Here is a 16,162-nt window from a genome sequence, read left to right as displayed (position 1 = left end):
AATACAGGATACTCTATGCTGAAAACATGTGACATGAGAAAGGATACAGTTTAAACAGGATGCCGGTTAACTATCTTTTAACAACATTAAAAATTAAAGTGAAGTCTACCTCAAAATCAAAAAAAAAAAAAACATCTCCACAGCCTCTTTTTTCAAAGCGCTGTGTTTTACTTCGATCATGTCAGATCCTTCCCCATTCCTCCATCAATCAGTCACCATAATGGGGAAGAGAAAGGAGAGTTGCAGTGCAACAAAGGGTCACAAGGAGAATAAATTAAAAGGTGCTTCGCCTTAAATGCCGACTCTGTGTCTCAGGGTAAACTTTATCAAAACCATCCATGAGACAACCACCCATGCATTACATAAACATGCTTGTCAGCATCTGGTTAATGTAAGTTTTCCGACAAAAAAGCCTAATAACAACAGTGCAACCGGGGCGGGGAACAGTGGCTCTCCCATGACCCATTGCCACTCAAGTGCAAGAATCATACATAGTTCAGTGGGCAAGGGCAACCACTGACGGAAGATGTGTTCTTATTGTCGACCCTGTGCAATTCTTTGTGTTCGTGAGCTTTAGCCAACATGTCCACATATTCTGTCAGGTGCGTTGATGAGATATGCCAAGGGGTAATAAAGTCAGAGTTCCTGTCTCCCAAGCTTTTATTTTGTAACCCTGCTGACAGTGCAGACAAGGTAGCCCTCAGTGTTATTTGCTGGGTAGTTTCTGCTAAAGTCCAAGATACAACAGTAATAAATTAAAAAATACGCTGACTGCAATCGCTCCATTAAGCTGCCCCCCCAAGGGCTATTTGCGTTTCTATTCCGAGTGCATTTTGCTGCCATCCGAAGGCAGCAAGCTGAAATTCATGCCATTTTTCACTGCAACTAAACACCGCAATTGTGGAAAATCAAATGGTGAAGAAAACACAATTAAAGACAAACTGGGAAGGAGGTACACGTGTATCTAACCGACTCCTTTACTGAAAGCGACTTACAGTGTTACACAGAACTACTCTAAACTCGGGGTGCGGTGGCGCAGTGGGTTGGACCACCGTCCTGCTTTCCAGTGGGTCTGGGGTTCGAGTCCCGCTTGGGGTGCCTTGCGACGGACTGGCGTCCCGTCCTGGGTGTGTCCCCTCCCCCTCCAGACTTACGCCCTGAGTTGCCGGGTTAGGCTCCGGTTCCCTGCGACCCCGTATGGGACAAGCGGTTCTGAAAGTGTGTGTGTGTACTCTAAACTCTTTACACCCATTCACCATGTAAGACACACATACACACAGTATGGATCATTCAGAATCACCAGTGAACCTGAAACAAGTCTTTCACTTATGGGAGAAAACCAGAGCACCTGTAGGAAAACATGTAATCTCCACGTGGACTGGGCTGCCTTCAAATGTACACCCAAGCGGCCCAGGCACTGAGAGACCGCAGAGCTACTTCTTGTGCCACTTTGATGTACCTAATTAGTGAACAGATATAAAAGTAGCTACATAGTAAAAGAGAAGCACCTTACCGTAATTTTTTAGACTGAACATGTACAGTATATGAGACGTGGGGGGCGTAGGGGCGCAGCGGGTTTGGCCAGGGGCTGCTCTGTGGTGGGTCTGGGGTTCAAGTCCTGCTTGGGGTGCCTTGTAGCGGACTGGCATCCCGTCCAGGGTGTGTCCCCTCCCCCTCCAGCCTTACGCCCTGTGCTGCCAGGTTAGGCTCTGGCTCACCGTGACCCCGCTCGGGACAAGCAGTTGTATACAGAGTGTGTGTGTGTGTGTATAAGATGTATATGAGACTAACATCCTCTGGCAGACAAAGATGACAGCACACCTGTGAAGTACAGGTGGATGAGTAGCCAGTATATGTTTTCATTTAAAGGTGATGTGTGGCTGGTATACTTTTTTTTTTTAGAGTTTGGGTGGATGTAAAGCCAGAATAGAAAAAAGCAGGGGAAAACCAAACACGTTCAGAGAATTACTTCTCAAACATTTGTTACATTAACATTATCATAGGTGAACATTTGTCATAACATTACACAACATGCAGCCTTTAAAATATATCTGTTCTTATAGTGAACTACCAATCGGTTCTTCGATAAAGTGATTATTCAAAAATGAACAGTGGCCAACGAAATCCACAGCAAGGACATGACAGTAAGGAGACGTAACTGTTGTGTTGACTGTGCGAAAGCTGGTTAGCCTCAAAGAGACATAATAAAATTATTAAATGGAAGGAAATTCAAAAGTACTGTAGTGAAAACAGTGACCAAAATGTAATGGAGAAATGTAAGAGTAAATCTTTTTCCTTTGCACATCTACTGAAGTAAAACATTTTTGCTTTTATAGTTTGCTTTTGTATCCTCCAGCAAACACGGTGATTTTTATTTTTTAACCTAATTAAAAACGCATGATTATTTTCTTTTCACAGAGCAGAAGCACCATAAAAACAGTCACAATGATTTTTGAAGTATGGAAACCTGTTGTGGTTTGTGCATCCCCCACAGCAGTCTACAGTATGCATTCAGATCCATTAGTGGGGTCTGCAGCTGTATATTACTGTACAGTCAGCAAGCACTGGCTTTACTGCAGCTTGAATTCCCTTTGGGGCTGTTACATTGATTTGCAGAGATAATAACAGAGCTCATGACTCCTTACCCCCACAACCTACATGCACTGCATGTAATATTCCATCTTATGTTTTCCCTTCCAGTCAAATCAAAGGGATGATATTTTCTACAAGGCACTCTCGAGACATACAGCGGTCACACTTTTCAAAGTGGGATTAGGCGGTTTTTCTTGGTCACTCCTTTCACATTTAATCTTTATCTGTTGTAGGTGAACAACTATAAACATCAGGTAGATGATTAAGCAAGAGTTTCATTTACCAAAATTAAGATTCCCTTGCTAACCATCTCCTCAATCACTATGCCCCCTGCAGCCTAGCATTATATGAGCTGAATATCTTACTTGATGTCTACAGCAGTTTTTCCTCCCTGTATGATTCCACCGCTGGTTTAACAGCTGTGCCAAACCATTGGTGTGCTGAGAAGAAGATAAAAGAAAGAGTGAAAACCTGGTGAGATGAAACAGTCTGAAGACTGGTATGTGAAGGGGGAGCAGCTGGAAACTAAAACGGTGCGGTGGCCATCCGAGCCAGTGAAACCTCTGGTTTGGGCATTAATCCCCTGTAAAGCAAGCTTTAACGCTGTGTGTTTGTAATGATATAGTACTACTAATTTCCCTGAGATGTTCGCTTCAGCACTGGCCTGTGCTCCGTACAGGAACTGAAGAGGGGCGTGTGACAAGGCAGGTGCTCTGCTAAGCAGAAGAAATTCAAATACCTGCCATGTCAGACTACACAAAGATGAATTGGAAAAAAAAAAACATAAAACATTTTTTATTGTTTAAGGCCATGTTGAAAAGATGCATAACAAGAAGGTGAGAATAAGACAAGAACATAGGAACATGAGACAGCTGGTAGAGTAGTGGTTAGAGTTGCTGCCTTTGGAGCCAATGGTCACGGGTTCAATCCCCACCTTTGGCTGTAGTACCCCTGAGCAAGATACTTATCCTAAAATTGCTCCGGGGGAGGGGGGAATTACCTAGCTGTATGCACACACATCTACAACCGCTTGTCCCGAGCAGGGTTGCGGTGAGCCAGAGCCAAACCCGGCAACACAGGGCGCAAGGCTGGAGGGGGAGGGTACACACCCAGGACAGGCTCTGGCCAAACCCTCTGCACCACCCCACCCCCCTGCCCTAGCTGTATATGTGGGTAAGTTTGTAACTAATAATAATTGTAAGCCGCTTTGGGGAAAAGCATCAGATGAACATAACATGGCAAGAATATTTTCAACAAGAAGCATAGGAATTTTTTTCAACCTTGTTTTCCTTCTTGATGATCAAAAGAGCAGTTTTGAGATCACATTGCACATACTGTACATGACAGCACCCACACTTTTGTCATACCTCTCATAAACTGGCACATCTGGCATCCGGTGCTTCATACAAGCTTGTTGGTAAAAAGCTACAAAACCACACAGACACCACCTGTATATGAAGGTCACTTCAATCAATGACAAACATAGCGTCAGGGAATTTAATCCAGTTTCTCTTGACAAGAATGACGGAATGGTGTAGAAAAATGTAAATCAATTTTGCTCAGCAAAGTGATTTTCTTAAGGTTGCCACAGGTGACTTACATCTAAGATATAACAAACCATTGTACTTATGTGATATTCAGCTACAAATCTACAACATTGAACTGTCAAATTCTGTCCATTTTCCAAGTTAGCTTTGGTGAAATAGCAAGATGTATGCAGCATTTGTATAAATATTGGTTGGTAAGTATTTAGCATGAGGTTACAATGTTTTGTATTAAAGTAATAAGAAACAACTTTTTTTTTTTTTTTTAAGAGAGGGACCTGCTACTATTTTGAGTATTTAGTAGACCTTAAAGACAAAAAATGTTGCTCGTTGAATCAAATCATTTGGATTGAGTCTAATATTTCAAACAGAATCACCACTCTGAGTATCAAAGCTGATGTTGCACTACAGATTTTCACTCCAAACCCCACTGACATTTCCATTCCTTCTGCTCGTCTCTTTACTGAAACACACCTTGGTGCGTTTTTACTTATCTGTCAGTTGTAACACATCTTCTGCCTCTAACCCTCATTTCAAGAGCTTCTTAATTCTGTGGCCTGATCCCTCAAGCTTTAAATCATACCCCCTCCAGATACATATTTCAAGAGTCTCAATTTCTTCTTCTGTATTTACAAGTTTCTCACCTATCTAAGTTCGCAGTTCACAACAAAGTCCATAGTTATCTTTAAATAACACCTTTCAGTTCAGGTCTCAGCACTCTGCACTTAGGCCAAGTATCGGAGATAAAAGACACCCACAAAGGAAATGACTTCAGTGAATGTTGAGTTCAATATATCGATCTTGTGGTAAAATTTGAGATTTTCAGTTTTCAGAACTTCATTCAGAGTTCTCCGTTTTCACCGTTTTTGTCAGATCAAATTCATAACTCAGCCTGAGCCACACACCTCGGTATGCCAGGAGGCGGTGGGCAGCTGATAGGAGCTCATCCAATTTATGTCCCCCCTACTGCTACTTTTTTCTTCCTCTGTAAGTCAACTTCTGCTATGTGGGAGGGTTACGCACCAAGTGACAAAGTGACATATTCCTCAACAGTAGAAGCAGCAATTCAAAGGTGTCTCATAGTTCCACCAGCAGGCAGGTAGTGTGCACCAGAGGAGCAGGTCCCTGGTGATTATCCCCTCCATCCCGAGAGGTACGAACCTAGCGCTTTTTTACTGCTAGGGTCCCCTGGTCACAATCTGCAAGTGACAGACCAGATTCTATTAACATCTGAGGTGTGTGGCAAAGCCTGCACATGGAAAATGTGCTTCAGCTGACCAAGCCGTTTAATGTGCAGAAAATTAGCTAAAAAACAGTGGCACGCTCAAAATGCTTTCACATCTCTTTGGATTCTCCACAGCCTGGCTGCATTGCACCTTACTGTGTGTTTCTGGAGAGCAAGCAGAAACGAGAGTTTCGTGGTGGGAAACAACAAATATTCTGTTGAAATTCTGAAAGCATTTAGCACAACAATGACAGAGGATGCGGCATTACATTCTTCAGATCAAAATCATTTGCACAAGTTTTAAGGAAATCAATTAAACCACAAATTTACCAATTATGGTGAAACAGGAAGGCAAATCATTTGTATTCCCAGAGAAAGGCAACAGATTATTCAGGATCATACTAGATGACTACATGCTATGTTGGCTAAGGGAGCCAAAAAGGACAGCAAGTACTCTCCACCACTTGAGGTTAAAGTTTCACATCAGCCTGAAAGTTTCGATTCCAGTCATAGTTCCACCTGTGTCCTGACATTCTGGAAAGCTTTGTTTCAAAGGTAGCCTCAGAGGATCTGGGTGAGGAGTATATGGGATCATCAGCAATGCACGGAAGCAATTAACGTGTAACTGGCAACATGATACCTTATTTATACGAAACAAAACATGAATAATAAATTTTAATGCACCATCAGATGGATCATTTGCACCTAAAATACAGCAATGCACAGTAGCAGTGTGGCAACAGAGAAAATATACGGTTGTTTTTTTTCTTCATTGCCTCGACTGTAAATTCAGAGTTGTGTTTAGTCAACACTAATTGCTCCCCATGCCCACTGATTTGCTTGTTACCGACTCACATTTATCTGCCGAAGCAAACAGAGCAGCCCTGAATCGGCAGCATAAAAGTCGTGTCAGCGCATTAGGGATTAGCCTGTTGATGTGTTCACTCTGTCCCACGAGGAAAACAAACATAAGCAAACAAGCTTTTACATTCAGTCTCCTTTCCAAACATCTACCTGGTGCTTTATTCCTGTGGTGGTGTTTAGGGATGACACACTGCAGACCTTAATCATTCCATTAAAAAAAACCTAGATGGTGTGTGAATTTACTTCCCTCCTCAAAACACAAGTCCTATCAATGTGTACAGTAAGAAAACTTTAGGGAGGCTCTCTCTTCCATCTCTCAGTCTCTAATGCTTTTTAGGAGGGCTCCTGACAGGGAGTCAAGTTTCTTTACAGTCGGAAACAAGATGACCGCCAGATGCCTTCAGCCTCAGTTATACTCTACATAAAAGGCCCACAATGGTCCAAGAACATCTCTCTGATGTACCCCAAAAATGTAAAAGGCAACCAGAAAAACTGACACATGCAGGATCAGAAGTGGACGGTGTCAGTGTTGCATATTGAATTCCTAGGATAATGCCTATGGTCGTATCCTTAGTCTTCAGCAAGCAGCTTCATCAGAACAGCTACAATACAACAATAGCAATCCAGTGGGCAGAAATTATTTCAGATCTTTAATGTTTTAATAATGGTGTGCTAATGTGCAATGTAATGTTGAATTTTAAAAGAATACATGGCTTCTGAAAATCCAGACATTTCAGGGAATTGAATTCAGGTAAGTGGAATTATGCAAACCTAGAGATTGCTGAAAAATTGAAGAAATAAAGAAGAAAAGGACTGTTAAGAGGTTAACAGGCTGGCCTCAAACAGGTGACAAATCTCAAGTAACCCAGACAGGTGTCCAACACCGAACACCCCCAGCCTAATCTCAAAAGTTCATCTGGGAGCCAATGCACCAGCTCCAGTGTAGGTGATGATACTACAGGACACTGCATCAACCGTCTACTATCACAATTCACGGAAAGCAAAAAACAAACAAACTGGTTAATTCCACCTCAGCCTGTGGTGCAGCAGAACACCCCCTGGGCAACGTGAAAATTCATTCTTAAAAAATTGAAACGCCAGCAGCTGTGGCCCAGCTCATCTGCAAGAGGAAGACTGGCGCTGAGGTGCAATCCATCACCGTCTCCTGTGCTTAGACTGACCACCATGGATGGAAGGGGAGAGGATGAGGGAGGAAGCGAGAAAGAGAAGGGAGGTTAGAGGAGGAAAGGGGAGAGAAGATAGAAATCACAGGTGGCAGATGATTGAATCTGGCCAAGCATGCAGATGAACATGGCATCTTCTCTCACTCAGAAAGACCTTGTGCAATTCAAACATGACACAGTATCCCTCTTATCTGGCCAGCAGGGAGGATCTAGGGAACAGATTTATTTTTGTAAATTGTGTGTACAGCCAACAAAAGGCAAGAAACAGAGGTCATGAGGATGTTAGGCTTTCGTGAACACACAAGCAAGATATTTGAAAGGAAAAAAGGGAGAAGAGAGAGAGAATTAGAGGGAGAAAGAATTTCTTGCATTTTAAGTTCTACCATTTTGTTACCAATATTTGCATATAAAAGCTGTTTGTATTTAAAATCCACACTGCATATAAGGGTTTGACAGTTGTGTTGCCATTACTCACAAAAAAGGGTTGAGACTCAAAAACGCACAATATCGTTTTCAGCTATAGTAACCACCAGTCATTGTGGGTCAGTCAGACTTCTTGCCCCTGAAGGGTGCTTAAATTAAGGTCTGTAAATATAAGTATCCATCAGTAATTGTGAGCACGTCAGAGTGCTGGCCCTGAAACAGTACTCAAATTCTGTTTTACAGTATCTGTCAATTTCTAATGCACCTAGAGACATGGCTCAACGTTAACAGCTTAGATGTTGGTTTGGACTTCAAAAACATCCAGACTTTACATGCTTACAATGCCAGCATGGCCCCAGATGAAAAAAGAATGATAACAAATGAAACCATTTCACATAGGTTTCCTCAATGGCTCTCCTCCCCGTTGCTGAAAAGACAGAGTTGTTCTTCTTCTTCTTCGTCTAATACCCCCTTTGCAGTGAGCCTATCATCAACATGAGACTGACGTGTTTATTTCATATCAGCCATGCCCTCCATCTTCTGCATAGAAGAGATTAGGTCTCTGCTATAACAAAAGACAGGTCTGTTTTCCTCTCTTTCCTTCTATTCCCATTGAGCTGCTTCTCACATTTCAGACAGGTTACACCATGTGTCACCTGTGTTTGTACTCAGAATAATGACAAGCTAAAATACAATGACCCCCTCAGACATTTACAGCAACATGTTTTCCCCTGTGAGGCAACCTTACCTTTGCCTCTTTGCTGAAGCCTTTTTAATTTATTTCATTGTTTTTGCAACAACTGCAGTTCCTACATAACCATTACAAATGGAGCTCACTTATAACTGTAAAAAAAAAACTGGCTAGTGTTTATAAAAAAGAAGACAGTGGCAAAATTAAAACAATGGTGCATGAAAAAAAAAATGTGCACCAAACATTAAAACTGGAAAAGAAACACTAGGGCATTAATTCAGCAGAAAGGATAATTAAATGTAGGTAAAAAGTGCCTTACAATATATCACTGGTACTCCTTCCAATGTTTTATACACAGCACACACTCCTCCTTATCTCATGTATGAATATACATCACATGCTTCTCAGAGGCATTTATATGTAATTTTTTATAGCAGTATGCTTCCCATTGTGAACTCCAATGCAGTGCACGGTATGGCAACTAAATATTCCCTGAGCTCACAGGTGCAGCTAAACTATTAAGATGCATTATTAATTTCACTGAGAACAGCTACCCTTTGCACATCATGGTCCCCATGGATTCTAGCCAAAGCTGAAATACAGGATATTCAGGAAGGCAACACAATCAGATCTTCTGGCTGAAGTTCTCTGAAGAAGAAATCAGGACTGAAAGAACTACTGTAAGTATGGTATTCCATGACATATACAGCTGACCCTCCCACATCGCAGGGGTTAGGGGCGCAGCCCCCCTGCGATGTGGGGGGGGGATGCATAAAATTTTCGTAGGTGAGCAAAGCGAGCATAGCGAAGTGAAGCTAGGAGCTTTACATTTTGGAGCCATCATGACGTAAGGTATAACACACAAAGTTTGTGAGATAAACACAGGACACAAAATCACTACATGGGAGGAGATGCTGTACACATGTCACTGAGACCATTTTGGCATTCCAAAGTGTGGATATCCAGTTTTTTTTTTCCTGCAAAGTTTAGCTTTTTGCAAAATTTAACTTAAAAAAAAATTGTGTATATTTATGGTATTAAAGTATAAAATACATAAATATTATTCATTTTATGCATTTATGATTTACTAAACTTTATGTTTTCTTTTCATCTGCGGTGCTACACGATTCCCTGCACAAGGCCACAAAGCTCCAAAAAAATTACCATTTAATTGTTTCCAACCAGTGAAAAATTTAAACCTCGATCTGGGAGGATCAACTGTATTGGGTCTGTAGAAGGGGTTGTACCATTGTAACTATGAGATATTTTCTGGACTAAAATGCAACACCTAAATATAAGTTGAGACAAAACAGGAAGTTGAGGAAACAGACAAAAAAAAGATCAGTTTGGTAGAATGACAATAACACTAATCTTAAATGAAACTACCACCATGTCAACTGTGATATTTCATGAGTGGTTAAAATCACATTTGCCCCACTGCAATATTTTGTAGAATAAAAGATCTGAATGTAAATAACATTTTATACGTTGAAATGATGCGGTGCATCGGCCCTGTGATAAGGCATCAATGGAGATGTCTGATAGCATCTTCAAAAATCTGTGGACAAATTCAATCAGCACGTTAATATTAGGGAGAAATACTTCCTCCTACTCCTGTTCTATTGGATTAATGCAGATTCCATTTAGAAACACAGTCATCATCAGTCAGCCATTAAAAATTATTTACTTCCACAGTTTCCATCTCTTCCGCCTTCCTACTTTCCAACAGTCGCATTGCGAACAACAGGTATTGTTATTGTTCCACTGAGTTCCACACAGCAAACTAAAAATGTACCTGAAACCTGCAGGCAGAGAAAGGCCAACTATTTTCTACAGATGGGGATTTTGTGACAGTGTCTGAGTGAGCATGACAACGTCTAAGGAAAAGTGGAGGGGAAGCAGCACGGTAACTGACGTGGCTCCTATCGTGTCGCAGCGGGGCTTGCGCAACTCAAGAATTAATTCCCTTAAAACAAAGCCCAAGAGATGCACTTGTGCACCGGTGCCTCCCATGCTGGGGGGGCCTAGTGCCACAAGTGTTTCAGTACACCATTTGCTAAAGTTAACCCCTGGGAATACCCAGAATGCACACAGGTTCCCTACAACTAGCCTCACATCTAAAGCTTACATTAATCAAAGCATAAACAAGATGGCAATGTGTCTTTTATCATCCTCGTAACCACATAGCCTGAAGTTCTACGGTTTTATCTCTGAACACAGCTGGATATTTTACATAGTCCATTTTAGATTAATGACTTTCCAAGGACACAACAATGGTTGCACTACTGAGATATGAACCTTTGACCTTTTAGTCTGCTCAGTTTCACAATCGCTATACCACATGTTATTGGTTTCCTAAAATCTCCAGCAGTACAGAATTTCAAGCAGAAATAATTCATGTGCGAAAATGTTATACTACAGTAACACTAATGCTTGACGTACAGCAGTAAGGTGATACAGTGGTGGTCTACCAGCGTTTTATCATTCAAACGGGGAGGAAAAAGCATACAGACTGAACTAGACCCATGCATTACTCTGACAAAGCAGGAAATCACGACACAGAAGCATAATCATTAGATCTGGGGCTAAGCTAAGCTTGAGCTTCAAACTTTGCCACGGTTCACCTATCACTAGTGCGATTTGTGCAAAACATGAATAATTGAATGCTCAGAAACAAATTATGCAAAACTGCAATACTGCATTTACAGCCAGACCTGACGACATATTTTGTTTGGACACTTAAATATATTTAAATAGAAACAGTATGATAAAAGCAGTTATAGAAATTAGTAACATTTAATGGGCAAGGTCCTCTCAGAAAAATAGTAGCTGTATGAATGATAAATTGTTTATTTACTAGGCCAATCATGCCAGAGACTGGAAGGTGGCACTGTGGATAAAGGCATATACTGAAGACTTCCAGAAGTAACCATACTGTAGAACCCATGACCAAGATGCCTGAACTCAAAAGATAAGCAGTATAAGAAAATAACATTGCAAGCTACCCATAAAAGTAACAAAGACACTGGTTTCTCATGTTTTGAATGTTTAAGCCGAAAATATCTTAATGTTAAAAAAAATTTAAATAATTTCACTTATTTACTTTTACATTTTCTTAACAAATCTATTTTTCTCAGTTTTCTATATATGGCAGGGTGTGTTAAAGCTGTTAGCTAGCAGCAAACACCAAAACAGTATAGTACTGTCAGACCACTTTTATTCAACTCCCTACCGCAATGTTTATAGTTCATAGATGATGTATGTTAGTGTCTGTAGTCAAAAAGATCAGGAAAGTTTCATGTTTAACAGATGAATTGGTAAACAATAAGCATTAAAGAAGCCTGTAAAGAGAATTTCATTTTCAATTTATTTTTAATTCAATTTGAAGTTTAATTTGAGAAAAATGTTAAAATAAAATGTCAAAGGTTGTATCGTTACCTGCTCAAGCACTGGGATTGATTAGAAGGTTGTAGAAATTACTTTTTTCCTTTTCAGTACTTTTAAATTAATTTAACTGTCATTTGAAATAAAAAAGTCTTACATATAGTAAGTTTGAAAACAGTACATCTTTACCTGACTTTATTACTAATATCTTTATTTGAATATAAGTGACAAATAAATTAAGGGATGTCTGCATCAGTAAGCATTTATTGATTGGGACTTTGTGGTAGAAGTTCAAACAAATCAAGTCACAATTGGACTTCAAGTTGCAAATGGTCCCAGTTGCATTCGTATGTCGAGGAACCAGTGAGAAAAACAAACAACAACAACAAAAAAGTATTTACCATCATCTCACACACTGTAAAATAAATGCATTGGAGAGCCTTGTCAAACAGTGCAGACTCAAACCAGTGCTAAAAATAAATAAATGGAAGCCAATGATTGCCTAATTATTAAAGTGAATGGCGGATGCTTGCATCAGCCCCGTAAATCATGAGGAGCAAGCACTGTTTCAGCTGCTGTCAAGGCAATTACTGACCAGGCAACATGAAAAAACATTTAATGGAAGGTTTAGTGGGTTGGGGAGTAGGAAGCTCCGCTCCATTTTATTTCCACATTAGTATTTTTTTTAATAAAAACAAACGAATGTCAGAGAAAATCCACACTGAACCTAATAATCACGCATCACAGTCAAAATTACAGTACAATGCATACTCCAAAGGCCCTCCGAATGCCAACAGCCTCTAATTAAAAGCAAACATTTGAGAGAGGGGAAAAGAGGTGGGGGGGAAAAACAGAAGAACAATGCAGTGGGTATCTCTATGTCTCAGGTATGTTGAAAGAACATTAATAAAAATAATTTGCATGGAGTTAGCAAATGCAAAGCTTATTGAGTTTCCTGTTGAGTTATTCTGTTATTAAGTTTGTGAAAAGCTGCTTGAAACATCCACCAATCCTTTTATTAGGAAAATAACGGACATTAACTCAGTCACTGTAAATATCCCTTGTGGTTTAAGGTCGCCACTGAAGGGGAAAACTTAGTATTGCAAAACATATTTAAAGTACATTTTAAAAAATTTCTAGCTTTGCCTGTGCATGTTTTCCATATTCATGCGATCCATAACACTCAGTGTGTAAATGCAATGTGGACAAGGATTCCCAGGTTGTTCACTGTAGTTACAGAATGCTGAGGCCAAAACAAAACCCGTAAGCCTTCGGGAACCCTCGGTAATCCACCATCTTTGCTTCATAAAATAAAACACAGCAGAAAAGATTCATGCGTGTTTAAGATAATAACCTAAAAATATTCCGGTCCCACTTTTTGAAATCATGAAGGAGAAATATGAAACTCTATAAAATGCTGTTCCGATCACTCAAATATAGACCATTATAATTTTTTCTCAAAATGGTCTCCTCAAAAAATATTATGATTACTGTTATTACTATTATTATCTGAGTTCATCTCCTCTAAGCTATGCTGCCTTGGATCTAATGTGAAGCATTCATCTCAGAATCTTGGGGTCATTTCCAATCCAATCGTCAACTTTTTACCAGGCATGTATCCAAGATGAGATCTTTACCTCACCGTGACACCAAAAAAGTAATTTGTGTAATTTCTTCTTGTTTACATTACTTCAACTCTCTATATTCCTGCCGACTCAGCCTTGCCCAGCTCCAGCTACTTCGAAACACATCAACAAGAGTTTTTACTGAGCAGAAACAGATCTCACATTATCTCCAGTGGCTTACTCTTACTTTCAGAACTGTTTTAAATATCTTATTATTTTAAATCCATGAATGGATTGTCCAACATACCCCGGGGATGCTACAGCCCTGCAGGCTGGGTAGAGTGCTCAGGTCCTGACAAAAAAAACTCCCTTTGAGCCCGTCTATCAAATTAAACATTTAAAAATTTATGACTTTTCTATGATAGCCCAAAAGCTTTGCAATGTACCTACAAGAGGTATTAAAGAAGCAGCATTTTTCCAACAACAAAATCAACAATAACAACTTAAAGTGTTGGTAAAGTGCTGGCATCATGCCGTGCCTCTCGCACACCAGGGACTTCATACAGGGAGCAAACCAGCTGAATTGGCACGCTGGAAAATAAGCACTTTGACGAGAAACTTTCCGCTTCAAGCCCAAAACGACCGTCAAGCTCTCAATTGCAACCAATTTAAAAGCAGTAGAATTGAACAACAATTGCAGTAAGCTTGAAGCTGGACACCGCAGGTGCACTGCCCACTGTGTGGTAATAAAGCACACTCTCGAAAGAGAAGAACAATTACTTAAAGCAGAGCTGCTGCTGAAGGATGTTCGCCACGGCTCCAGGTACAGCAGAGGTAAAGGGCCAGTTGTCCAGGCTGTGCTCGAACCCGATACACAAAGCGGAACTGACAGGAGAGGCCACACCATGTGTTTGGTGGGTCAGTATTTCCTCAGACACCCGGAGAGGATTTACCTGTGTTATTACTGTGCATTGTCCACCTTCAGAGTGCAAGAGACACTACTATATATAATGACAACTAATACTTCCAACTTATACCAATTTTGCCTGTCACTCAGAATGTGTTGTATGGCGGGGGTCTAAAGATAGCACAGAACAGCTGGGTACTGACAGGAGATGCCAGCAGAACCTTGCTGTGAATATGATGCACATAAAACACTATGAAGTGTGCATGCTGTCAATGACAATGTTTTCACACAATGAAGAGGCTGAAATCAGTAGGTACTGTTATTGTATTTTCTCTTCCTCTGCACACCTGGTGATTTAAATCAGGTTTCCATTATTCTGGGTTTTCCAAATACCCCCATATACATCTCAGTCAGAATTACCGCAGAAATTGTGATGACAGTTTAACTTGTATCTGCTAAACTGAGTGTTGCAAGCTGCAAAAGAAGGCAAATACATTTTAAAAAGCACTGTTTCAGATCCAGCACTTGCCTTAGTATCGTCTACCTCTCTAACACAAAATGCAATCTGTTTTGTCCCAGAATGCCAATTTGCACTCACTGTAACTCCACCACATGTACCAAGTGCCTGGGTTTGCCTTGCAGCCTCATCCCATGGTGGTTTTGCAAATGATGCCCCCTGTTGAGGCATGTACAAACAAATGGCTTTAGAGGCACATGGCCTCCATGTCCTCCTCCCATCATGTGTTCAGGTCATGCCATCACAAGCACTGAAGTGGCTGTGGTACCAAGCTTCTTTCAGGTGTCACAGGTTACTGAGAAAAGTGGAATTGAGGAAACCCTCCCACCATGACAAGCTTCCAATTGTTTGCATTGTGTTGACTCATGGGAAGTTGGCGGGGTGCAGACAAAGCCCTCAGAATCGCAATTTTTTTTTAGCTATCACCAGTGAATTGGAATAATAATGTTTATGTAAAATAAAAGTGCAAGCAAGAGAGAAAAATCAGTGCTGCTTATGTGCAGCTACATACCACTGTGTGAACAGATTAAACACAGTCTTACCATAGTCAGTGATTTTGCATGACACCAGGTAGAGTTCTTTCAGACTTCTGCCTTCCTTGGCAATTATCTCCACACATCTGCAAGACAAAACAAAAAGCCAGATGAACAGGGGAGCTTTTTATGACTTTTAAAATCTTTTCCTTTCCTTTACATGAATACCTGATTGCTAGAAGGTGAGCTGGGGAACCCATGGGGCCTGACCTTCCGAGGATGCAGAGTAGCTCAAGACCACAGCCTTTCAATGCAAATACACCGTATGCAATCTTGGCCATTCTATCCCTGCGTAAGATTCTGACTAAATAATAAATAATTCAATTTAATCTCGGTTGATTAAAACTAAGCAGCTTTGAATGCAGATGGGCGTCATGGGAATTGTAATATGAAAGCATCAAAGACACCCACAGCGCAACAGTCTTCACATAAGCAGAAAGAGCAGAGGCGAAGTGATCTCACCTGGGCCCATAATGTACAGTGATTTGCTACTTTAACTTATTTTAATGGATTATCTTTCTGGAAAAGATTTCATGCTCATGACCTCAGTAACCAGCAGAAAATTAGAAATCATTACACATAGCACCTTAAATGTCCAATATAAATGTACCAGTGATATTTGAGCAGTGGATGACAGAGCCAATTGTTAAGCCATCTTTCTGCTTGAAGAGAAATGCCACTGTGAGCATTAGCTCTTGGAAAAATAAGAACTGAGAAAAGTGCTAGTTTAAGT

General features: G+C 40.6%; 1 protein-coding gene across 1 annotated transcript in view; it reads right to left on the bottom strand.

The window, feature by feature from the left end:
- fbxl17 (F-box and leucine-rich repeat protein 17) overlaps positions 1–16,162 on the bottom strand; it is a 232,157-nt gene that overhangs the window by 54,129 nt on the left and 161,866 nt on the right. Inside the window, exon 8 of the mRNA XM_018759149.2 lies at positions 15,439–15,515. Within this exon, the coding sequence (XP_018614665.1) occupies positions 15,439–15,515 (77 nt within the window). The remainder of the gene's footprint in view (positions 1–15,438; positions 15,516–16,162) is intronic.

The sequence above is a fragment of the Scleropages formosus genome, chromosome 17 (genome assembly GCF_900964775.1).
Source record: "Scleropages formosus chromosome 17, fSclFor1.1, whole genome shotgun sequence".
NCBI lineage: Eukaryota > Metazoa > Chordata > Actinopteri > Osteoglossiformes > Osteoglossidae > Scleropages > Scleropages formosus.
The sequence above is the reverse complement of the archived record's forward strand: the minus strand, read 5'-3'. Positions and strand labels throughout refer to the sequence as shown.